The sequence below is a fragment of the Suricata suricatta genome, chromosome 3, assembly GCF_006229205.1.
Source record: "Suricata suricatta isolate VVHF042 chromosome 3, meerkat_22Aug2017_6uvM2_HiC, whole genome shotgun sequence".
In the NCBI taxonomy this organism is placed as follows: Eukaryota; Metazoa; Chordata; class Mammalia; order Carnivora; family Herpestidae; genus Suricata; species Suricata suricatta.
Genome location: NC_043702.1, coordinates 44075896 through 44101886, shown reverse-complemented (window position 1 = coordinate 44101886; position 25991 = coordinate 44075896). Strand labels below are relative to the sequence as shown.

The 25991-nt window shown below is 35.4% G+C and overlaps 1 protein-coding gene across 9 annotated transcripts in view; it reads left to right on the top strand.

The window, feature by feature from the left end:
• GULP1 (GULP PTB domain containing engulfment adaptor 1) overlaps positions 1-25991 on the top strand; it is a 264099-nt gene that overhangs the window by 209585 nt on the left and 28523 nt on the right. For all 9 annotated transcript variants that reach the window (XM_029934269.1, XM_029934276.1, XM_029934274.1 and 6 more), the window contains 3 exons: positions 7976-8047; positions 14148-14246; positions 20818-20955. In XM_029934269.1, the coding sequence (XP_029790129.1) occupies positions 7976-8047; positions 14148-14246; positions 20818-20955 (309 nt within the window). The remainder of the gene's footprint in view (positions 1-7975; positions 8048-14147; positions 14247-20817; positions 20956-25991) is intronic.

Genomic DNA, 25991 nt, shown 5'->3' with positions numbered 1-25991 from the left:
GAGCCCCCTTCCTCTCCGCCATCTTGGCTCCACCCCCTAAAATGATACTGTGTACTGCACATGGGTTGGCCAGGCTTGCCTTGGCCTTAGATTCTGGTCTGCTCCACTTGATTCTCTTCCAGGAGCCAGGCTGAGAGGCCAATGGCCACCTGTAGAATATCCAGGTGGAGCTACTCAGGAGGTCACTGGGTATAAGCTTAAGAGAAATACTTAGGCTGGGAATAACTTCTATAAAAATCAGCACAGATTTGGTAACTGGAGCTATGGGATTATATGAGCTTTTTCAGAGGAAGCCTTCACATGACCCTTGATTTAGCAACTTTTCTTGGATAAATGCTTCTTGGATTACTGTAGTCTTTGATTTATATCCAGCATTCTGACACGCCCCAACCGGCTCTGCTGCAGCCAAAAGCTGCGGGTGGGGCGGCGGGAGGCTCCTCACTACGCTGAGTTCAGTAGAACCGGGGCTGCCGCACCACGGCCTGCCGGGTCGCCCCTTCCCTTAATATTTTAAAATAATTATATAGAGAACATATTATCTATATAAAATTGGCATATTTTGAATTTGATATAAATAAAACATGTATTTCATATATTTCCCTTAAATATAGCTCTTTCATATAGTGTTGAATTTCATAGCAATTAGACTTATAATTATTTAGTTAATTACTTTAATCGTTATTTATCTGACATTTTTAAAAACCCTGCATTATTCATGGAGTGATCTTAAAAACATTTGAGGAATCAACTAAAACATATAAATGAGCTGATGTGATGTGCAACACTGCTCTCTACTGGTAAATAAGCAAGTCATAAAACTATGAAGGTTTTCACATGAAAAAAGTCAACTACAAATAATATTTGAAAAAGAAAATGGGGTCCTTAAACTCACACATTTTTGCTACATGCTTATTGTAGACATAATGGAATACAATGAATGAAGTGGAAGAAATGAATACAGACATCACATGAGATTACTTGAAAAGAGAAGTCTATATCATTTTAATTTAAAAATAGTTGTGAGAGTTTTGGAAATTAAGCCAAATATAAAATACATTAATAGCATTTTAACACAAGCAGTCTATAAAGTAAATATTTTTTGTATATAATAGTTTGATGACATTTTCATTTTTAATTTTAAGAAAGTTGTTTTTAATTTTGTGTTTAAAATACCTTTTGTGAGTAAATGTAAGTATTCAAGTGCATTGCACAAAGGGATATTATATGGGATTATAACAACAATTAGCTCTGTATTTTCAAAAGTGTACTTTGTATTTGTCAAAGTATTTATAGAAACATTTTTAAAGATTTTTTATAGTTTGTGGAAGATACATGCCATGGAATCATACCTTTAATATGTAGACTAAGAATACATAAAACATCTTTAGATCATCTGACTTTTCTATCATCTGATATATTCTAAATGCTCCTTTTGTGTTTTCTGTCCTTATCTGTTAATATTGCTTAGGAGTCATATAAAACTTTTAATCTCAACTCTTTTAATAACTCATCTTGTAGTCAAAATTGAAATACACACACATGCACCATAATGCCCAATAAATAAATAAGTCAGTCATATGTAGTAATTTAAGAGGTTTTGTTTGTTTTCATAAATTTGTCTAATCTGCTCATTACTTTCATTGTAACATGGATTTGAAAGATAAGCATACCATATTTTCAATATTACCTCTGGGTTATGAGATAAAAGTTGGTGCTTATTGCATTGATGTATTTTCCTGTACTTTCTAAATTCCCTTTAGTGAACATGCATTACTACTAAAATACCAATATTTATTCATAATTAAATGGAAACATTTTGTTGTAGAGTTTCAAAGCACAAGCACACAATTGTGGAAGACAGGCACATATGCAATGTCTAATGCCTGATCAATCCTAAAAAAATGTACTGAGATTAATGTCTCAGTCTGTTTGTGACTATGAAGAAAAATAAATGATAAAAATTTAAATACTTAAAGAAAACAATGCCACCGACCATTGCCACTTGCCACAGAACACACAATCTCTATCTTGCTCTTTGCCACACTGAAAAATGATAATCTGAATCTCTATGTATAAAGTAAAAACAGTCTGATACATTGTATTCTCATCTCATCATCTTTTTCTGCCACATGGAGGAGCTAAGACATAAAGTTGCTAAAACATAAAAGCAGTTATTTATACTCAGTTTAAAATGCTAACCATACTAATATCTTATTTTTTTTAAGAAAATGCTAAAAAAAATCTATGTCTTTTCACTTAGGTGAATATCTCACTGAAAAAAAACATTTTGAGATTGATTTTTTTCACTCAGCCTAATTCCCTTGAGATCTATCCAAGTTGTTGTGTGTATCAGTAATTCATACGTTTTTATTGCTGAGTTGTACTCCGTAGTATAAATGTACCACAGTTTAACTATTAACTCTCTGAAGGAGAGTTGGGTTGTTTCCAATGTTTGGCTATTACAAATAAATCTACTTTAAACATCAGTGCACAAAATATTTATCTATCTATCCATCTATCTATCTATCTATCCATCTATCTATTTATTTATTTTTAATGTTTATTTATTTTTGAGAGAGAGAGAGAGAATGAGAGAGGGAGGGGCAGAGAGAGAGGGAGACATAGAATCTGAAGCAGGTTCCAGATTCTAAGCTGTCAGTATAGAGCCTAGTGCAGGGCTGGAACTCATGGAAAATGAGATCATGGCCTGAGCCGAAGTCGGACACAGCTGACTGAGCCACCCAGGTGCTCCCATGCACAAAATATTTAGATGAACCTAAGTTTTCATTTCTTTGGGCTAAGTACCCAAAAGTGCAGATGCTATATCTATCCTATGATAACTATATGTTTAATTCTAGAAGAAACTAACAAACTGTTGTCCAGAGTGCCTGTACCATTTTATATTCCCAGCAACACCAGTATCTATCATTGTATTTGCTAATCTGACAACCCTAATATTAATATTAATATTAATATTAATGATATAAAATTTATGATTTCCTTTAGCCTTTCCGTGAACTCCTATCTTATTCCCAGTGGCAGCATTATACTTTTTCATCTGCCTTTGAACCCTAGCAGCTACCTGGGGACCCATGATTCTGGAACTTCACTCAATGTCTCAGTTCCTGAGTGCCAGGGTTATGTAATCTACACCTACCCAGGATTCTGCTTTCCCAAGCTCCACTCCGCACACCCAGCCACCAAGTGTGCTTCTCTACCTAACACATCAAAGGCATTTCAACCTTAATGTGTTTGAGTGCATGTTTCATTTCATCTTTCATTCAGATCTCTATTAAAATGTCACCTCTTTAAAGGACTTTCCTGATCACTCAATCTTAAATATTATTCATACTACCCACTTTGTCTGTGTTATTATTTGTGTTATCTTTACTTATGCCATCTAAAATATATTATAAATCTGTCTGTAATCTAGACATAAACATAGAAATTAGGTAGAAATCACACACACACACACACACACACACACACACACACACACACACATTTATTAGGATGTAAACTCCATTAAAACAGGGACATTTTTCCCCCTCTTCCCAACTTTTAGTAAATGCTTGACTAATTGTAAATACATCAATATGTTTTTAGAGGAATAAATGAATATGTGGAACATTAACATTTGGATGTTTAATTTTTATTTTATCAAAGGTGTATGTGTCCATTTTAAACAGTTGAGTGTCTGTCTGCTGCTTATAATGAAAACAGCAAAATGGTCCCCAGCTTTTCTTCCAGGTCTCACGAAAGCAACCACTGTCAACTCTTCTGTGCATGTTATATTCTTTATGTGTGGCTCTCTCCACTAGAGTTTGGGATTCGTAAGACTGGGAAATTGGCTTGGCTTTGCTCTCCGCTGTAACCCCAGTTCCCAAAACAGTACTTGATAAATACTAAGCACCCAACAATTAAATTGCCTGCATCCTGTTTTTAATTTCCATGAGCTCTTTTTTGTTCACTCAGTATTGCTTTATATCTTACCCTGTTTTTATCTTGGATGCAACATATTTATATGGATTTTAGGTTTTTAGTCCTCTCTTTTCTTGTCCCTGCTTTCTCTCTGATCCTTTCCCATACTTTTTTGTTCCTGTTTCTTTATTGTTCTGGTTTTCATGTGAGTGGTTTTCCTCACATATAGGCACATAGACGGAGTGTTTGGAGTTTGGAGGCTCAGGCACTCAAAGGCTGACCGGCAGTTCTTATTCTTATCTGGGCAGCTTGTCAATTGGTGATTAATCAGGTGGTCCATCTGTTTCATGTGGAAAGCCCAATGGTCAGCAAAGATTGGATCCCCCCACCCCGCTCCCCTTGGGCCACATGCCCTCAGGAAGACTCCTTCTACCTGAAGCTTATAAGACTAGCAGCCAGTCAACATCCTGGGAGATAGGATGCCCTGGAGAGGGGTCCTGCAGACTAAATTCTGGCATGTAGACTTTGGCTTAGACTTGTTCTAGTGACAATTCTTTGACCCTTCAGGCACCAGGCAGAGTGGAAAAAGATGAAAACCAAATCCTACCTCTAATCTGCATACAAGCTTTTTGATAGCACTTATGACAAGAGCATTTTTTATTTGTGAGTTTGTACACTAGACTATATGTTCTAAGTTTAAGTGCTGAATAATGTCTTAGGTCAGTTTCTCTGAGAATTAGGTCCTGAGACAAAGATTTAGGTGCAAATCATGTATTAAGGGAGTGCTCCCTGGAGCAGCCAGTAAGAGTGTGAAGAAGCAGGCCAGACAAGGGAAGACATCAAGGATGAGGACAGCATCAAGGGAACCCAGCCTCAGTCTGATTCTGAGGGAACCTTCACATGGTAACATTAAGTCTTAGCATTGACTCAGCCTCCAAGCAAAGGAGCTGGGCCTTTGTCTTTCCATCCCATGGTTAAGAAATGTGGTGATATTTTAAGGGAAGGAAAAGACTCCCAGACGTTTCTAGCTCAGCATTAGCAAAGTGGCTTCTTTGCCCAAAAGGAATTCCCTGAAGACCTGGACTGCGAGTCATTACCAGCAACGTGTGCGGAAGCCACGGGACGGGTCCAGCCCTGACAAAATGGCTGCATCCAAGGAGAGCTGAGCAGGCACCAAGAGTATCTGTTAAATTCTAGTGTCTTCTCTATACAGTCATTAAATAAAGAAATGGAAGTCCTTCATAATTATAAAACACTTGTGGTTTGCAGACTTGTGTAGTTTTTTTGTTTGTATGTTTTGTTTCTGTTTTTTGTTTTTAAATCTCATTGTGGCTGATCTTTAGAAAAATCTTATGAGAAGAACAATATCACTATCCTGGTTTTACAAAAGTCGAATAAATCAGAGAATAAGTGACTTTTCTAACATCTTCAGATTTGAAGCCTAGAGTTTATTCTAGCATGCTGCAGAGTTTTTTTAAATAAATATTTTACAAAGACATATGGAATGCATATAAATATGATTTATTTAACTTGAGTAAGTATCATGGTGACTTTTATAATTAAAGAATACAAGAAATCTAATAAGGCATGATCTATTTCTCATTTATAAAGTTATTTCTATTTAGTTTATCTAACATTATATAGAAAAAAGTGAGTTAAGTGGCTAGCTCCATATTAGATGTCTGCACAGTCTCTACCATCATTCAAGGCTTCTCTCTGTGTTTCATTCCTCAGATGATTTAATTAAAGCCAGTGTGGAAAAAAGAAGTATTAAAAGGTTCCTGGAGCCCTGCAAAAGGCTAATTCTTTTAGAATGTACTTGGAGTTCTTCCATAACTTTCCCATGTGGGCCTATTTACATATAATACTTATGACTCATGGCATTTCTGCTGAGGAATGGATATTCTTCCATAAATATTTCCAGTAACTCTTAAGTCTGTTATTGACACATCAGACACTTCCTTCCGGTTCAGGAATCACTTCCCAAGAAAGAGTCTACCTTTGCTTCCCTGTTTTTGCTAACTCTCCGCCACGCCACTCACTAATGGAGAATCTCTCAGTGATTTGATAAATTCAGAGAGAATGAGGACAGGAATTTACCCCCAGTGGTCGATTAACTCAGAACTAAATAGCTCCTATTGTGTGGACTCTGTTCCTGTCACTTGAACCCTTTATCCTTTCTGGACGATCTAAAACCGTGCTTTTCAAACCTGGTGACATATTAAAATCACCTGGGGGGCTTTAAAATACACAGATGCCCTGGCCCTGCCCCGGACCACTTAAATCAGACCCCTTAGACTCTGCTCTAAGCTCAAAGCTCCTGTGGGATTTTATCACACAGCCAAGGTTGAGGACACTGATCTGAAACAGAAGAAATGTGACAGGTCCGTTGGCGTCAAGAATAGATATGCCCGTGTCCCACATCTTAGAAGTAGTCTTCGGTTCCTTTTAAGCTGAGAATTTCTCCATTTATTTTGGTCTTTTTGAAAGCCTGGTTGACCAACCTGAGGTCACGGCTGGACAAGCCAAGTAGCTGATGACACTGTATCTAGGCCGCGGTAGCAGTTATTTGATGCAGGTTGGGCACAGGAGGAAAAGGGACTGTTATACCTTATAGGATCTGAGAATGGAATTTCTTTTGCCCTAATGCTTCTTCCTAATGCCTTTAAATATGCTGGTTTGTTACACCAAGGATCTGTGTTACTCTATTTTAACCTGCTCCCTGGTTGGTTCTTATGCCAGTAGTCCAGAGAGTCCATTTTGAAAAACAAAACCCTGATTTCTTTAGTTGTTAGTGTTATTTTTGCAATAATGAAGGAAAGAATAAAATGTGATTTAAAAAGAGACTTTGACATTACTATATTGTTCCTTTGCATTCTGTGAGTTAACACATAAAGAGATTCTGCTTACTCATTTGATATAAAATATTACACACACATCTATTTACATAAGAAGGGATGAATTCATTATTCACTCTAGTGTTATAATCGGTACTGTGTGAAAAGAAAGTCTGAAAAATTATATACGCTTACTAAATTTAATGGTTATTTGCTATTTATATAGAAATATTTTATATTTCAATTCTAATGGACATACATATATCATGAGATTGGACTTCTGTTTAGGGGGTTTTATATCTCTCCAGAATAGAGATTTTTTTACAATGTGGTAATTATTATGAAACTTTTTCTTTTTTATAGGGGGGAATAGGTCGGGTTTTAACTAAAAACCTTCAGGGATATTTTTAAATTTAATAAAATTATTGATAATATATATTTTATTTTTTAATGTAGTTTAGCTTGTACCTCTGATACATGAAGTAATTAGGTTTAAAAGTTTGTACTTTTTGTATGCTCTAAGTGTCATAATTAGAAAACAGAAAATGTTTATTTTAAATTACGAACTGTGTTAAATCATATTAATATCTTAAGAATACCATTGACATTTAAATCAAGTAACAGGGGCATTTGGGTGGCTCAGCTGGTTGAGCGTCCGTCTTTGGCTCAGGTCATGATCTCATGGTTTATGGGTTCCAGCCTCGTATTGGGCTCTCTGCTGTCAGCACCGAGCCTGCTTTGATTCTTTTTCTCCCTCGCTCTCTGTCCCTCCCCCTCTTGCACGTGCACACAGAGTTCACTATTACGTTTTGCTCACTGTCACCTGCCCCACATTTCTCTGACTACTCTATCAAAGTCGACTTCTCTTCCCCCACTCATGCTGTCTCTCTCCCTATCTCTCTCAAAAATAAATAAACATTAAAATAATCAAGTAACAAACAAAAAACATTTATGTGCTTTGAATTACAGATAAATTAATAATTTTTATTATTAATGTGTTTTAATTTTTAAATATTGAAGTCAACTTTGTTCTTTTCCTCCTAAAACAAAGTAGCTTTAGTTTTCTTTCCAAGAAACATTGTCAAATAAAATATTTAGGAAAATATGTTTCAAAAAAAATCTTTGATTAATAGGAATTGCATGTGGTTAAGTAATATATTTACATTTGATGATGTCTGATGTCGTAAAGCCTGTATTTGACAAATGGCCCTTTTCAGTTTCTTGGCAGTACAGAAGTGGAGCAGCCTAAAGGAACTGAAGTTGTAAGAGATGCTGTAAGGAAACTGAAGGTAGGACAAGCCCTCCACATAAACGTCTAGCGTATTGATCCTGTCTTAAGTCACCAGTAGATTGATGGATAGCTTTGTGGCAAGTAGAGCTCTGTCTTGTTAAAAATGGGCTATTGAAAACAATAAGAAAGAAAGAAAAAGAAGCTATTGAATAAATATCACCAGATCAGGGAAACATATTTAACAATAAATATGAAAACACAATGTATTTTCTGAATGTGGCACATTCTTCATATTTTTCCATAATTTCTCATACTCAACAACAACAGCAAAGTGGCAGTATTCCCTATGTGTTGACCTTTGGTCATTTGACTTTATTTCATTTGGACAATGTAGACTCATGCCCTGACTTGAAAACTAGTAATAGGGCATAACAGCGGGGTCTCATAGTTAGGGTATGATATCCACCAGTTGAAAGACTTGGGAGGTGATTGCATGGGGAACTGGTGAGACCAAGAGAGCAGAAGAGAAATTTAATAAGCAACTTCATACTCACAATCATGTTCCCTGAGAAAATTTCTATAAGATGCCGCATTTCTTAGTATGTTTTTCTAAGAACAGCCCATCCCGAAAGACATTGTTCTCACAGAGATAATAAGATGTGAAAAACCGCTTCAACAGAATTTTCATCTTTATCTCATTAAGAAAATCTAATATACCACTGCTTTTTTTAAAACACAAATTATTGTTGTTCTTTGTTATTCGCTCGCACAATTTTTTGGGAAACAACCCTTTTCCAACTTGATTAGTTTAGACATCATCTAGTTATTTGACGAGAGGCCATAGACATAAAAAACTATCATTTTTCATTGAGCATGTCATCTCCATTGGGGTCTACTGGGTGTTAAAATTGAGGAAAAGTTAAAGTGGGATGGCGTGTATTCTGGTAGAAGAAAGTAACATGGATAATACTTTCGTCTACCCATTTTATATGTAAATAATTTACTAATGCTTTCAAGTAAATATGCTAAAGGTTTCCAAGATGACATCGCTCCCATGAGGTAAAAAAGTGGATGAGGCAAGCATTTCTTCCCACCACTCATGAGGTGATAATTCAGACTTGCCCTTGGCTGGCCAGTACTTTTAGGCACTAATCGAGGATTAGCACAGCTTCACAGTTTATGAACAACATTTAGAATTAGATTTTATTTAAATGTTCAAAATATTGCAAACTTGGCATGAGTCCAGCTTCACTACAGTCATTTTTTTATAGAAGAATAATAGTATTTACACTTAATGCGTCTTTATATCTAGGAGGTTCTGTATTCAGTCAGCTCAGGTCCCAAACCAAAAGGCTTCGATTATATTATGACCAGATAAAATGTAGAGGCATTTGAAATGAAATGCTTTTAAACAGTGGCTAGTTTTTCTGCAATTTTGTGAGATTTTATTTGCAGTTCTATGTCGTTTCATATTTGGAAATGTACTCTGCTAATAAAGGAATGTGATTTACAGTAAGTATTCAGTATAGTTTAAAAATGCATGTTCGCTTGATAATTATTGTCTTTCAAGTGTCTTCCAAAATATTTAATAAGCAAGTTTTACACTGCTGATTGCAAAGATTTTATAGATCAGGAATGTGTATTTTAAGGGTAATGATTTTTAAATAAATTAAAATAAATAAAGGAAAGCTTTTTATTTAATTTATTACGTACATGTAATTTTATGACATACATATGTGTACGTATGTACACATATTTTATAATGTAGATGTAAATGTATGCATAATAAACATACACACACACACACACACACACACACACACACCTACATACATGCATGTGTTTCTTGGTGTCAGAGGTCAGAAGCTGCAATTCAAAGTCTTCAAGAGTATTTATATTTATTTTAGAAATGTAGACCCTAGCTCCTCTGTAACGCTGTTGTCATGTAGAAATGACCAGAAGGTGGTGCTATGGTTCTACCAAAAACAACAAAAAAAATTTGCTCATTAACTGTATTTTATGTACACATCCCCCATTTTAATTTTCTGCTTCCTGTTCTTAAACATATGTATTCTGGCTGCCTTTTGATCTATTACAGTTCAGTATTTTGTTTTATTTGCCACATAAGTTGATACTTTATATTTACTCATTTTTCAAAACTGTAATATTTTATATATGGGTTTCTGACAGGAACTTAAAATTTAGGATTAATATAAGATGGAATACTTAGAATATTTTCAATAATGTATTTTTTCATTCTTCTATGTTTGTGATGACTAATTTTTTGAGAAAAATTAAAAATCTTCATTTTATTACATACTACTTTCCTATCATTTCATAGAGAATTTGAATTTATACTTCATAAATTTTTTATAATTATTAAAATTTTTACTTTCAGGTTTCATATTTACCAAAACAACATATTTTCTATTTCTTAAACATGTTCAACTATTTCTATTTCTTAATCATGTCTTAGCCTAAGATTTAAGAAAATGCAAAAATTTCCAAAATGTAATTAAATGAAAAAAATGTAAATAACTAATATATAAAAAATCCTTTCAACTTCTACATATTTAGTATGTAGAAGTTATATATATATAAAACATATAGTATTGTTATTATAATGAATTTATTTTTAACAGTGTTTTATTTATTTTTATGAATAAAACAGGTACAAATGTCAGAGGGCTCTATAATTTTTAAACAATCTGCTTGTGATGTTTACATGTGGATGAATGTTGACATATAGATCCAAAACTTCTTAGTTTCCCTGAGAGATAAACAGGGAGAAGCATTCCTCACCCCAGTTTTAGAGGAGAAATCCCTCACCTCAAGGCAGCTAAATTAAAATTACATGAAACTCCCTCAAGGAAGGATGCTTGCGAATTACTGCTGGGTTCTATTAATCCTGGTCTTTTCCATTCAATGTCACTCTGTCTGTGTAACATAACACTGTTTGTCTTATAACCAGTTATTTAATTAATAAAGTGTTTAGAGCTTAATTTAATTATATATATACATACATAGCTGATTCCCTGTGGAATTATTAGGAACATGCTTAATTAAATTAATCTACAAGAGCCACAAAGAGAAGTAGTAGTTCTGAATATTTGAAACAGTAATAAATTCATTGGTTTTATTTCCTAGTAATGTGTATTCCCTTAGCAATATACTTAGATTTCATTTTTTTAAAGTCCTCTGAGAAATAAATAGAAATAGTGTGATTATGTTGAAAGCCAGCAGTGCTCACTGTAAGAAATGTTCTACTTACTAGTGACACATACTTAATTAACTACTTTATGAATTTCAAGAAATACTTTATTTTACTTCATCATTTTATGATGTTTTTGTTTATGTTTTGTTTTTATGCGTTTGTTGTATCCAGATATCCTTCAGGAGGCTTAGGCTTTACCTATTTTGCATATTTTTATTGCAATATTATAGACAAATTTTGGTGGTAGATCACTATCTAGATGACCAACAAATGAATCCACTGAAGCAGAAATGGAAAGAAATTTGCAAAAAGGCTTTTCAAGCATTAACATTCAAGTAGGAAATAGGGAGACAAAAGAATGTAATGTAAGTAAGAAGGATGAGCGTGTCTTCAACATGTAAATTAGAAATATTTTGGAATGCAGTTAAGAGGTCTATCAGTAGCAAAACAGACTTAGAGCAGAGGGATCATGTAAACTATAATATGGTAATCTTAGATTTCAGAAAAAAATTGGGCAGGAATGAGAATATTTATATTCTGTTTAAAATATAAAACAATTGAGCAAATATACCCTTAGGCATATTTGTTTGCAACATCTGTGCAGCAATCAAAGCTAATAACCATTATAAACCTTGATATACATGAAAGCAGAACTGGGAAGTTTTTCTTTCCTTCTTTCTTTCTTCTTTTTTAATACAGAAAATGGGTTGTGCTTTCTTTTTCCTGGCAGAAAAGAAGTCAGTCAGTAGATAAGTTTAATATTGGTAGTTGCTCTGTAATGACTTTGGGAAAAAGTAAAAGAGGTCACAGAAATATCTGTGTCCAGATGTGGGAAACGCCACAAAAGCCCCTGCTCATTGTCTTGTTTCTGGAAGAGCAGCGGCCAGGCGGCCACCGGAGCGTCCTTGTGCAGCCTGGACAGAGTGGTCTGTCCGGAGGCACTCACAGAGACAGAAGCAGCTGCCTTATTTTGTAAGCCTTCGTATGTGAAAACCCCCACATTGTTTTAATTATACCAGTACAGGAAGGAGATTATGAAGGGAAAATAAACAAAATTAATCTACTTTCTTTGGGAGAGAGCTGGAATGATTTTTAAAGATCTGAAGCGAAACATGTTTCTTAAAGACATACAAAAAATGGTCTGGCACAAATTCGTCAAATTCACGTGCAGAATGTAAGACCTCTGGATACAAAAAAAGAACCGCCTGCATCCACAGAACAGGACAGATGGCAAGCTAAAAAACTATACCACCCAAAATGAAATAAAACAAATGGTACTCTCCCACCCCCACCCCACCCCCCATATTATCAAGGCAGACACTTGAAGACATTCATGTACGCATTAATACTCTGAATGGCAGTGCAAAGCCATGTAGAGAGAAAAAGCGCTTTTAATCACTCTGCTCCAGGACTGAACTATACCATGTGTGTTCACATCTGTCCTAAATTAGAGAGAAATGCACAATGCAAATAAATATGACATAAAAAAGAGGACTGACCCCCCCCATGCCTTACATATAATCTATTTTGAGTCAAGTTAGGATGCTCCATATGCTGAAAAAATGTTTTAATAGTAAGGAATAACATTTTTAAGCCCTAGAAGAGGAGTAAAAATCCTATTTTTTCAATAGTTTTTTTTCCCCCATTTTTAAAAAAGGAAGGTAGGGGTAGGATTGAAAAAAGGAAGGTAGAGAGAAAGTAGCATTGCCAACAACATTGTCAAAATCAAGACATTCAGTAAATTTTGAACTTGAGATAAACAACAAATAATTGTTTAGTGTAAGTATGTATTCCAAACAATGCATGAGACATACTTATACTAATTAGCATATATGCATTATGTGTGTGTATACATATATATGTGGAATATAGATGTGTATCTATAATAAAAGTTTTTTTAATTAACCATTTAATATTTAAAAAAAATTTTTAAATGTTTTATTTATTTTTGAGAGAGAGACAGTGTGAGCAGGGGAGGGTCAGAGAGTGAGACACACACACACAGAATCTGAAGACAGGCTCCAGGCTCTCTGCAAGCTGTCAGCACAGAACCCGAGGCGGGGCTCGAACCCACGAACAGGGAGATCATGACCTGAGCCAAAACTGAAAGCTCAACTGACTGAGCCACCCAGGTGCCCCAACCATTTAATATTAAAATTTAACTGGGCTCCTGTCATTTTTTCCATCATTAAATCCAGAAATGATGAGAGAGAGGTAGAAACTCCCTTTATAAAGTGCATGAAGATGGGGATTTTCTTTTTGATTCTATAACAAAACCTAACTAGCATTTGCATATACTTACCAATTCAATAAGAAGTTACAATAAATACTACTATGAAAGCATTAGGAAAATATTTAGGTTTTCAAGATACTCATAATTCTAGACTGAATCTAGTTCTTAGTCTTTTAGCTAGGATGATTACCTCAATTCATAGCTTCTATTTAAATATGGTAATCTATCTTTCACTCATTGATTTGCTTGGGTAGGACACTATACCAAGCGAGGTAGGTATCTAGAAATGACAAAGATGGCAAATGCAGCACTGGTGAACTGCAGCTCTCTAAACGTATTTTAAAAAATGCACAGAAAAATAAATTGGTCTTTGCTTGTCTTCCCACAAAGAGTCTTCCTTTTCTTAACTAGTTAGTATGAATATAATTGTTTAAATACAATGAAAGAAGTACATTAAAAATGTTCTTAAAAAGCTATTCAATATCAATCTGATTTTAATGATAGTAATGATAGACTATTATGATTACTAAATATTCTGAAGCTACATGGGGTTTATAAAATACTTTATAATGGGTAATCATTTATTTAATGAAAGTCCAACACTGAATACATATATATACATAAGTATATGTATGTGTGTGTATATATATACATATATTTGTGTTTATTAGCCATAGAAATAGAATTACAGTTTTCTGAATTCATTTGTAGTTTGCAAGACATATCAAGAAATCTGAAGGCCAGAAAATTCCCAAAGTTGAGCTGCAAATATCGATATATGGAGTAAAAATTCTAGAACCTAAAACAAAGGTAAGGCTTCTTTTTGAATGTCAGAAACCCTTCGATCTTTCCTTAATGGCAATTATATACTTATTTCAATAAATATTTAAAATTGGTTACTAACTGGAGCGGGTTAGTCCTTAGTTTTACTCTTTAAAATCATGTAGGATTTTTAGGGGGAGAGACAACTTTTGGGAGTGCCTCCAAAGTGGTCTGTTCTTCAGCCTGTGTTTGGGATGGAAGCGTATTTAACAGTGTTTGGTCTTGTTTTCAGGGGTTTTACTCTGTGTGCTGTGAAAGAGATGTGTGAAGTGTGGTTCACTGAATAAGAAAGGAAACAAAAGCTATGTGCTGTTTATTAAAATATTTTGGACTGCGTCTGTTGCCTGTGGACATAATCAGCGTATATTAGGTTCCTAAGGCTGCCATGATAAAAAACCATGGATGTGGTGGCTCAAACAACAGAAACTAACTCTCTCACAGTTCTGGAGCCTAGAAATCCAAGACTGAGCTCACAGCGGTGTTGGTTTCCTCCGAGGCCTCTATCCTTGGCTTGCTGATGGCCTCTCTCCTGCTGCCTCTTTATGTGGTCATCCTTGTACACACCTCTGGTGTCTCTGTGTGTGTCCAATTTCCTTTTCTTATTAGAGAACCCTTCTGATTGGATCATGTACCACTTTAATGTAATCACCAATCTCAACCCTTCTCTTCAAATACAGGCACAGTCTGAGGTATGGGTGGTTAAGGCTGCAGCATATGAATTTTGGGGAAATATAATTCAGCCCATAATACAGCATAAACTTAAAGTTCTTGTATTTAGAGCCCTTTCCCTTATCAATGCAATGAAAACAATTTTTAAATATAATCTATTCTGGCTTCACATGGATTTGTTAGGGACTGAATTGTTTTTAGCCAAAATTCCTATGTTGAAGCCCTAAGCCCCAATGTGACTATACTTGGATATAGAATTTTTAAAAATTATTTTAATGTTTATTTAACTTTTTGAGAGACATAGAGAGAGGGTGAGACACACACACACACACACACACACACACACACACACACACACACACACAGAATCTGAAGCACAGAGCCTGATGTCCTGAGCTGAAGTTGGAGACCCAACCCACTGAGCCACCCAGGTGCCCCTGGAGATAGGATTTTTAAGGTATTTATGGTTACATGAAGTCTTAATTAGGCCTTAATCACACTTGGACTGGTGTCCTGGTAAGAAGAAAAGGAGACATCAGTGATGTAGAAGCACCGAGGAGAAGCCATGTGAGGACACAGTGAGTAGGCGGCCATCTGCAACCCATACCCAGAGAGGCTCAGCCGAAACCAGACCTGCTGACACCTTGATCTTGGACTTCCAGCCTCCAGAGCTGTGAGAAAGTGAATCTCTGTTGTTTAAGCCACCCAATCGGTGATGTTTTGTTAGGGCAGCCCTAAAACGCTAATACAGTATGCTATTCACGATGCTTCAGAATTTTTGCTTAATAATTTTTATAAGACCATGAAAGCAAGTTGGGAAAAGTTAATTCACATTAAACTTCAATTAATCTTACAGACATGTATCATAAATGCTTTCCTCTGACACTGTGGCATACTTACTGACAAAATTAATTTGATCTGAAGGTCTAAGGAAACCCTGGCCTATAAGCAGATTATGAAACTATTTTTCATGAGTCTGTAACTTCTCTCTGTTTCAGCATTTGCCATTGATAGCTTCGTCTATGTGCATAACAACCCTTGATGATGTCTTGTTCTTTAACGTGTGGTCTGCACACCAGCAGCATCAGCTTCTCCTGGATGCTTGTTATAAATGTAGAATCCAGGGCCCATTCCTGACCTACTGAATCTGAATCTATATAGTTTAGGAAGACATGCCAGAATTCTTGTGTGCCTGAAGTTTGAGGGGTTCTGGCATAGTGCATAGTCTGCTGAAGTAATCCTCCTTTTTAAACTAGTCCATGGAATACTTGCATAAGAAATACCTGCCATTTACAAAAATACGTTCTAAGGCCGTATCTTAGCATACTGAAGATGTGAATCAGTATGAGGACAAAATATGTGAGGACAACTTGACTGTGGCATGGGCTCTCCCACAGTTACTGTCCAAATTACAGAACAATGGCATTCTTCATAGTCCTCAAGCCATGAATAGAAGACCTCCCACAACTATCCTGTTTAATTTCCTCCCATGAGCCACACTCAATATTAAATAAGAAACAAAGAATTGGACACTTGACTTTGGTTATGGCTATTCCCCAATAACTGCTGAGGTGGGTAAAACAAGTTGTGAAAGAATAGTAGAAGATCGATTTGAGCGCATAATGGAATACATATAGGTTACTGGGAAACCGGGGAGTTGAAAATGAGGCCTTATTATTGAACAGGTGGGTTGGCTCACATTACTTCATGAGGCAAACGGTGGTTACAGAAGAACAGTAGGCTGAGGAATAAATTACAGAGTGATGGTGAACCCAGATGTGTAGTCTTAGTTGCAATTGAAAAGAAAAGCAATCTTAGTCCTGCATTTTCTTTTTAAAAAAATATTTAGTATGTATGTATGTATATATGTACGTATGTATTTGGAGCAAGGGAAAGGCAGAGAGAGAGAGAGAACCCCAAGCAGGCTCCATGCTGTCAGCACAGAGCCCAACAGGAAGCTCAGTCTCATGAACTGTGAGATCATGACCCGAGCCTAAATCGAAAGGTGGATGCTTAACCAACTGAGCCACCCAGCTGCCCCGGTCCTGCATTTCCTTTTTTAAAATTAACTGGATACACAGTGGCAAATGTTTATTCAGAATAGGTCATTTGTATTTAAAATGTCTTGTAAACCATGTAGATCCTGTAACTATTTTAAAGTATATGTGTGTGTAATCAATTATGAATTCAATTTCTTATGTGAATGTGTAGGCCTCATTAAGCACACTATGAGAGATGAAGGGCTGATAATACACTTTATGTATCATTGATGTGTTCTTGTTCTTTTTATTTGGGTCTGCCCATACTGTATCCTATGCTATAAAAATTTCACCAGTACCATAATATAGAAATCATAATCTACTAAATCATTATCTTATTATTGAACATTTAGAATGCTTCACATTTTTCATTTGATATAAAATTTAAATTTTTAGAAAAATGCAAATATGATTAAAGCAATGTATAGAGAAAACTTCATTATTGTTTAGAATTGACAGTTTAGGGATGCGTTGGTGGCTCAGTCAGTTAAGCATTGTACTTCGGCTCAGGTCATGATCTCATGGTTTGTGAGTTCAAGCCCCACATCAGGCTCTGTGCTAACAGTGTGGAGCCTGGAGCCTGCTTCAGAGTCTGTGTCTCCCTCTCTCTCTGCCCCTCCCCAGCTTGCACTCTCTCTCTCTCTCTCAAAAATATAAACATTTAAAAAATTAGAATTGACAGTTTAATGATAGTGGATACTCAGAAGAACACAAAATATAAAGATAAAAATTCTACAAGATGACCAACACTAACATGGGGGACGTGGTTGGGGTGTAAAAAGAGAGACGGAGAATGGATTATGGAAATGCAAATATAGCTCAATGTTTCCAGTTGGTGATTCTAAAGTCCCCCATAGTAAGTCTTCCATGATAGTGAGTTGTCCATTGACAGCCTGTCACCTTATCACTCTGTTCTCCAAACTTTTAGAGATGTCAGATGTATTGTCAGACGGACATGCCTTCCCCCAACCTAAATCCCATTTACAAAACATCAGTGAGGTGGGATTCACTCAATGTGATTTGCCAGTTGACTTTTGAGCATCATATTTTGCCTTACCCAAACAATAGCACCAAAGTCTCAGTTTCTATAATTAATAGCTAATTGCCAAAAGACCTAATTGAGTTTTTCCCTAAAACCATAAAGTTTCGAAGCTTTTAATAGGGAAGAACCATCTCTTTTTTCATCACTACCAAATCAAAGGGCAATCCTGGGAATTTTAAAATCTTTGAAATGTCTTATAAATTCAATGATACTATATTTGAATAGAGAACACTTTGTTCTTTGCCCATATATTACATAAGAACATAAGAGTATCTGACTCTTTAACCATATATAGAATGTACCATTTTTTGAATCTTAAAAAAAAAAAGGAAATAAATCTAAAAAAGGGTTTGCCAGCTCTGCTGAATATCAGTACCCCTCGGAGACTCATGAGAGTGCTGATCACTGGAGGCCACTCAGGATTTTCAGATGCAGAGTCTGCAGAACTAGACTGAGCATCTCGATCATAAACAAAATCACTTCCCCATGTGACTCGGATACAGCCTGTTGGCAAATATGCATTTAGGAACTACTGTTTGAAGAGACCTAAATGAATCAGAACCAAATCTGTCATTCATTTTATTTTGGTATGTTTGTTTTATTTAGTTGTAATTAAAAAACTCTTATGCTCCTAAAATAAGTTTTATAGTAAAATGTACATGTAAGGGGCAGAATTTAAAAATTCATTATTAATCTAACATGGACTTCATAGAAAATAGACTCTTTCCATGCCATTTTGATGGATGAAAATAGTAGTGAAAAGCAATCTCGATTTGCTCCAATATCTTTTGCTCTGTATCTTTTCCCCTTTCTGCTCTTCTCACTTGTCCTTCAAATGAATATTATGCAGTGCTGGGAAGAGGTGGTATAGGGGAATTGGGGATTTACTTATTTTTTTGTTCCAACTCCAATAAAATATTGTCAGTGTTAAAGTTTAAATGGGTTCTCACTGTGACGTTGTATTCTACACTTGATCTTAGCCAAAAGGCCGAGAAGCGATGTGACGTTGTATTCTTGGGTTTGTCCTGTCTCACCAAAAATGAGTGCTATATTTAAAATTCATAAAGATTGATCACAACACCAAAAAAATTTACTATTGTAAAAAAATTGCAAGTTTTAGCTTCCTAGTCTTCTTTTGTAGGAAGATAACTCTGCTAATTAGAACAAAAATTATGATGATTCTCAACTGTCATTATCAAAGGCTGTGATCATACTGGTTGGTGAGTGAACAAGGGACTGTATATGTTTTACCACCAGCTTAAGTAAACGGTGTGTTTTCATGTTACTTGTAATTTCTCCTACAGATGGAAAAAATGAATATTTGTCCATATATATTCAGCAATGATATTTCTTATATATATATCATTAACATGATTTTTTTAAAAAATGTTTACTTACTTTTGAGAGAGAGAGAGTGAGCATGAGCTGGGAAGGGGCAGAGAGAAAGGGAGAAGAGAATCCTAAGCAGGTTCTGCGCTGTTAGCACAGAGCGCGACATGTGGCTCCATTTCATGAACTATGCGATTATGACCTGAGCTGAAATCAAGAGTTGGATGCTTAGCCAGCTGAGCCACCCCGGTGCCCCTATCATTAACATGATTATATAATTAATAAACTGGTGTAGCCCTGCTGTCAGTATTTGGGAACTACAGTGTGGCTACAGGGTATTGTTTGATTAACTAAAGTCTGCGATAAAGAGACTGGTCAGTCAGACAGAGTATAGAAAGATTGTCCGAGGCCAGTGTGGTCATTGTCCATCTTAGCACTAAACACAAGAAAGGGAAGATGTCCTCATCAGAGGCTCTCTTTCTGGCATTATTCCTTCCTGCTGTTGAAATGGATGGATCAACTCTCTACTAGTGACAAAGACATTACAATCATATATTATACTTCCTCTTTCTAATTTTCATGCTTGCTGTTGATGAGTTATCATTTGGTTTGTGTGCAGGGAAACAATATAGTGCTGTAAACAAATTCTCTTAATATTTATGTGTATATCTTATGTATTCATTTTTAGTCTAATGAGCAGTAATGTGAATCAGAGTAAAAGATCAAATTTCATCAAGCTGAACATCAAACTCTGAACCTGGAAAGATGTAGTGACAGATGCTATAGTTACTATATATGTATATAACAGTATAAAATTATATGTATATTTATAGTATACATATATTTATAGTATACATATATTTATAGTATATCTATATCTATCTATATATAGTTGCAGTGTTTATCTTTCTAATTAGTAAAGTTGATTCAGTAATTTAGATGCCAGATGTGTAGACCTTCCTGATGAAGACATGTAAAATACAACTTATATGAAAACTAAGGATGAAATGATATTATATTTCATATGAAATCGTGTGTAGGTGAAGTTATGTAATGCTAATGAGTAGCAATAAGATAAAATAAAAATTTCCTGGTAAAAAAGGGTCCTGCTAATTCTTTAACTTTGTGGAAGTATCCCAATTCTCCGGGCCTTAATCTCCTTCTGGGTAAAATTTCAAGATTTAAAGTAATTGTCTCTTAAGATCCCTGTAGCTCAGAAAGTCTGGCACCTCTGATTCTCTTGTATTTTGCTTCTTTTCTTCTAAGTCCTATTGAGATGACTGCCTTCGTTTAATCTGAGTCAGGTGGTCCATCTCCATTACGTATTTGTTTAAATTTGGGTGTATGTAATTATAAACCAAAGTTTGACAGATGATTGTTTCACTTTTAAAGTCAAATATTGTATGTTATTAACACAAGCTGGTATTTCAGAAAATGGACAAGAGTCTCTTCAACTGTTTATTTCCATTTGTGTTCACAGGAAGTCCAACACAATTGCCAGCTTCACAGAATATCATTTTGTGCAGATGATAAAACTGACAAGAGGATATTCACTTTCATATGCAAAGATTCTGAGTCAAATAAACATTTGTGCTATGTATTTGACAGCGAAAAGTGTGTAAGTATGCCAGATGTTTTAGGGTGGTTTGTTCTGTTTTACAAGCCAGGAATTGTCTTGTTTCCGGCATTAGTAAAGTATTTAGAAATGAGTAAGGTCTGCAAATACTTAACTACACTAATAGATTCATCCTGTCATGAGAATATGCTTCAGGATTTCATCCCTAACTGAATTCTCATGTTCATGGGCACAAGCTTGCATGCAAATATCTTCCCTTAGAACGTCATGCCTGCTTATGTTATGCACTTATTTCTCTTATAATCATTTATTTGTAATTTTAATCTCAAATATGGCTTAGTAATAAGAACATAATGCAAAGAGTAATGGTGAGCAGAGCATTTTTTTCTAGAATGTGATGATGTGATAAAAAAATAAATATTTTAAACTGCAGGAAATAAAATCTGTATTGGGAGGGGTCAGGCCTGAGCTCCTCCAAATGTGATGTAAAATAGAAGTTTTGATTTAAGATGGTACTAGGATTTTTCATAAATAAAAATTATTTAATACCAAAAAAAAAGAAATCTCCAGTACTTTGAAAAGCTGGTTCCTGATTTTTGTTATTTAAAAAACTTAATATAATGAAAGGTAATAGAATTGTTTATGCATGAGTATGTGTCTGTGTGCATGTGTATTAGCTTGGAAATGTAATCTAATGTTCTCAGCAAGTAAGATCTATTAGGAAATTCTAAAGTTAAGTCCTGCAATAGTTCTTTTAATCATCTGGAATCTTAAGAAAACCCCACGTCTTGATTACAAGCATAAGCTAGTGTTAATCATAATCTGATCTGATATCCTGTTAACAACGTAAGATAGAATTCCAAGCACACATTGCAGCTATTAATGGCTTTAATGAAAGAAAACATCTAACTTCAACAACATTATTGACTTAGGAAAAAGAACTTAATTCATTAATTGCTTATTTTTCATGCGGTTAAAAATAGCAAAGAATTAATATATTATCACTCTTATGTAATTTATTTCTCTGGTTCCAGTAGGTGAGCTTCTTGAAAGTAAAGACCTTTTTATTTGTCCATGTAACTTCTACATTAGGTGGACAATAGATGCTCAATGAATTTTTCCTTATAGAAAAAAAAGGTCCACATAGAAAAATATACAAAAAGTAAAACAGGTTATTATGTGGATTTTTAAGCTCTACTACTCTAAAAATGCAAACTAATGTGCTAGACTTCTTGGCATCATAGTACTTTTTGAGGATTTCATGAACATTATGGAACATCTTAGAAAAATATGCTCATCCATATGACAATAGTATATGCACAATAAAGCATTTTATATAAAATAAAGTACAAGCTGTTTTTGAAATTTATGCTATTAATGAATGCATTATGCTTAATATCCCAAGTGTTTTTAAGAGCATGATCATTTGCTGATGTGTTTCTCTATGTGGTTGAGAAGATGAAAGTTGACATTTGTTGAATATCTTCTGTGTGTAAGATATCATGACCATTAACCATGCACACTAGGCAGTAAACTCAGTTGTGCTTCTTTCTTGCTTTCTTTAAAAAATTTTTAAAAATCCTTATATTTTTGAGAGAGAGAGAGAGAGAGAGAGAGAGACTGCAAGCGAGGGAGGAACAGAGAGAGAGGGAGACACAGAATCCGAAGCAGGCTCCAGGCTCTGAGCTGTCAGCACAGAGCCCAACGCGGGACTTGAACTCACGAACCATGAGATCATGACCCGAGCTGAAGTTGATCGCTTAACCAACGTTGGACGCTTAACCAACTGAGCCACCCAGGCACCCCATCCTTCTTTCTTGCTTTATATGTAAAAATAAATGGCCTTGGGGGCCTTTGAAATATTTATAACTCATTATAAATATTAGCCTTCCTATAGTTTTGTGTCACTTGTTTTTATTTCATCCCCATTTAAGTTTATTGGATCATTTAATGCACAAGCTTGCCAGAATCCCTGCATAGTTACATTGTTTCAAAAGTATAAACCCTATTGGGGCACCTGGGTGGCTCAGTGGGCTAAGTGTCCGACTTTGGCTCAGGTCATGATCTCATGGTTTGTGAGTTCAAGCCCCGCATGTGACTCTGTGCTGACAGTTCAGAGGCTGAAGCCTGCTTTAGACTCTGTGTCTCCCTCTCTGTCTGCCCCTCCTCTGCTTGCACTCTGTCTCTCAAAAATAAATAAACATTAAAAAAAGTATAAACCCTATTTCACCCTAATTGTAATTGTTTGTAATTGATTTCAAGAACTTAAATTCCTTGACCAGTTACTCTCTTTGGATAAAGTATATTAGCTTCCTTTTTTCTTAAAGGTTGAAAATAATTTATTGAAGCCTAAAATAGTGGCTTACAGTATTAATGTGTATAATATTCATAAGGAAGGCTCTTTATTTTTCACTTCAAAAAATAAGTTCATATTGATTGAGGCTTGAGCTCAGGAAATCTATATTTAGCAAGTTCACCAAGTGATTCTGCTGCAGGTAGGTGGAAGTTGGGACTTTGGAAAGAGGTCCAAGATATTTCTCCAGCTATAAGTGTGCATGACTTTCATGAACTCAAAGAGGTTATGTTTCATCAAAATTTCATTATATTATTTTCACCTCAAGGTTTTATTTGCTCTAATTGTAATAATGACTATATTTATAAAATTCATTTGATATGTATATAGAACTTTTGACATGCCATCCTCTTTGTCATTTTAAATAGCAAATCATGGAGGATTAAAATAGGAAAAGAAATTATGACCCACTTGGCAGAACTTTATCCTCTTACTTTACAAAACCAAGGCCAGAGAGTTGAGTGACTTTACCAGTTTACAAAGTTAGGTAATAACAGAATCAAGATTAAAATTTAAGATTTTAGATTATCATTGTATCCTTTTTCCCTCCATGCTCTATTATTTCCATAACTGTGACCTGTTCCAGAGCCCATTAGCTAGTACTGGGGATTTGTCTTATCTATTCATTGTAACTTTTTTTTAGTTTCTGTGATGTTGCTGAGTTTGAAAGTCAGGTAAAACCGATCATAGTATGTCACAAGACTGGAATTCAGTACTTTATAAACAGTATCGTGTTGTATTACTGAGTCTCCCTCCCTCCATGTTAACACTGTGGATTACATGGGGAGCTAGAATACCCAGCCCTGCCAAGCAGTAATGAAGAGAGGCCGAATAAGGAAGCTGAATTTCTGCCTTGCCAGGCAGTACTGAGATCGTGTTCTCCATTCCCATCCCCTACTGGAATTGTGTCAGAGTGAGCCACTGAAACATTGAGCTTAAATAATTTCTAGAGGCTTATAATATTGTTTTTTAAAGTATATTTATTTATTTTGAGAGAGAGAGAGAGAAAGAGAGAAAGTGCAAGTGGGGGAGGGGCAGAGAGAGAGGAAGAGAGAGAATCCAAAACATTCTCCATCCTCTAGCGCAGAGCCTAACATGGAATTTGATCTAATGAACCAAGAGATTATGACCTGAGCCAAAATCAGCAGCTGGTTGCTTAACCAACTGAGCTGCCTAAAAACATGTAAGATTCAGTTGAAAATCACCCCTTTTATCAAGAAATAAGAAGATGTTGAACTAAATAGAAAATTTGAACAGACATAACCAGGAAAGAAATTGAATCAGTAATCTAAATCTCCCAACAAATCAATGTCCAGGGTCAGATGGCTTCCCCTGGGAATTCAACCAGACCTTTAAAGAGTTAATACTTACTTTTCAAATTATTCCAAAAAATAGAAATGGAAGGAAAACTTCCAAACTCCTTTTCCAAGGCCAGCATTAGCTTTATTCCAAAACCAAAAGCTCCACTAAAAAGAATTACAGGCTTATATCGCTGATGTACATGGATGCAAAAGCTTTCAACAAGATACTAGCAAATCATATTCAATGGTACATTGAAAGAATTATTCACCATGATCAAGTGGAATTTATTCCTGAGCTGCAAGTGTGGTTCAATATTCACCTGATATACCACATTAAAAGAAGAAGGGATAAGAAGCATATGAACCTCTAAGTAGATGCAGAAAAAGCTTTTGACAAAATACAGTATCCAATTTGATAAAAACCCTCAACAAAGTAGATATAGATGGAATATACCTCAATATCATAAAGGCCATAAACAAAATACCCATAGCTAATATTATCCTTAAAATGGAAAATCTGACAACTTTTCCTCTATGGTCAGGAACAGGACAGGGATGTCCACTCTCACCATTACTATTTAACAGTACTCGAAGTCTTAGCCTCAGCAATTAGAATACAAAAGAAATTAAAGGCATGCAAATTGCCAAGGAAAAAGTCAAATTTTCCTCTGTAGACAAAATGAACTTCTATGTAGAAAACCCAAAAGACTCCACCAAAAAATTGCTAGAACTAATACATGAATTCAGCAAAGTCACAGGATATGAAATCAATGTACAGAAATCTGCACTGTATACCAACAATGAAGCAGCAGAAAAATAAAGAATCTACCCCATTTACAACTGCGCCAAAAAACATAAGATATTAGGAATATACCTAACCAACGAGGCAAAATATCTGTACTCTGAAAACAATAGAACACCCAGGGGCACCTGGGTGGCTCAGTTGGTTGAGCCTCTGACTCTTGTTTTCAGCTCAGGTCCAGATCCCAAGGTTGTGGGATTAAGACCCACATCAGGCTCCACATTGAGCATGGAGTTTACTTAAGATTATCTATCTCTCTCCATGTGCCTCCCATTCCCACTTGCACTCTCTTGCTTTCTCTCTAAAATAAAAATAATTTTTTAAAAACCTATAGGACACTCATGAAATAAACTGAAGAGGATATAAAGAAATGGAAAAACATTACATGCTCATGAATGGAAAGAATATAGGTTGTTAAAATATCTATACCACCCAAAGCAATCTACACATTTAATGCAATCCCTATCAAAGTACCAACAGCAGTTTTTCATAGAGCTAGAGCAAACAATCCTAAAATTTTCAAGGAACCACAAAAGATCCTGAATAGCCAAAGCAATTCTGAAAAAGAAAAGCAAAGCTGGAGGTATCACAATTCTGGACTCCAAGCTATACTAGAAAGCTG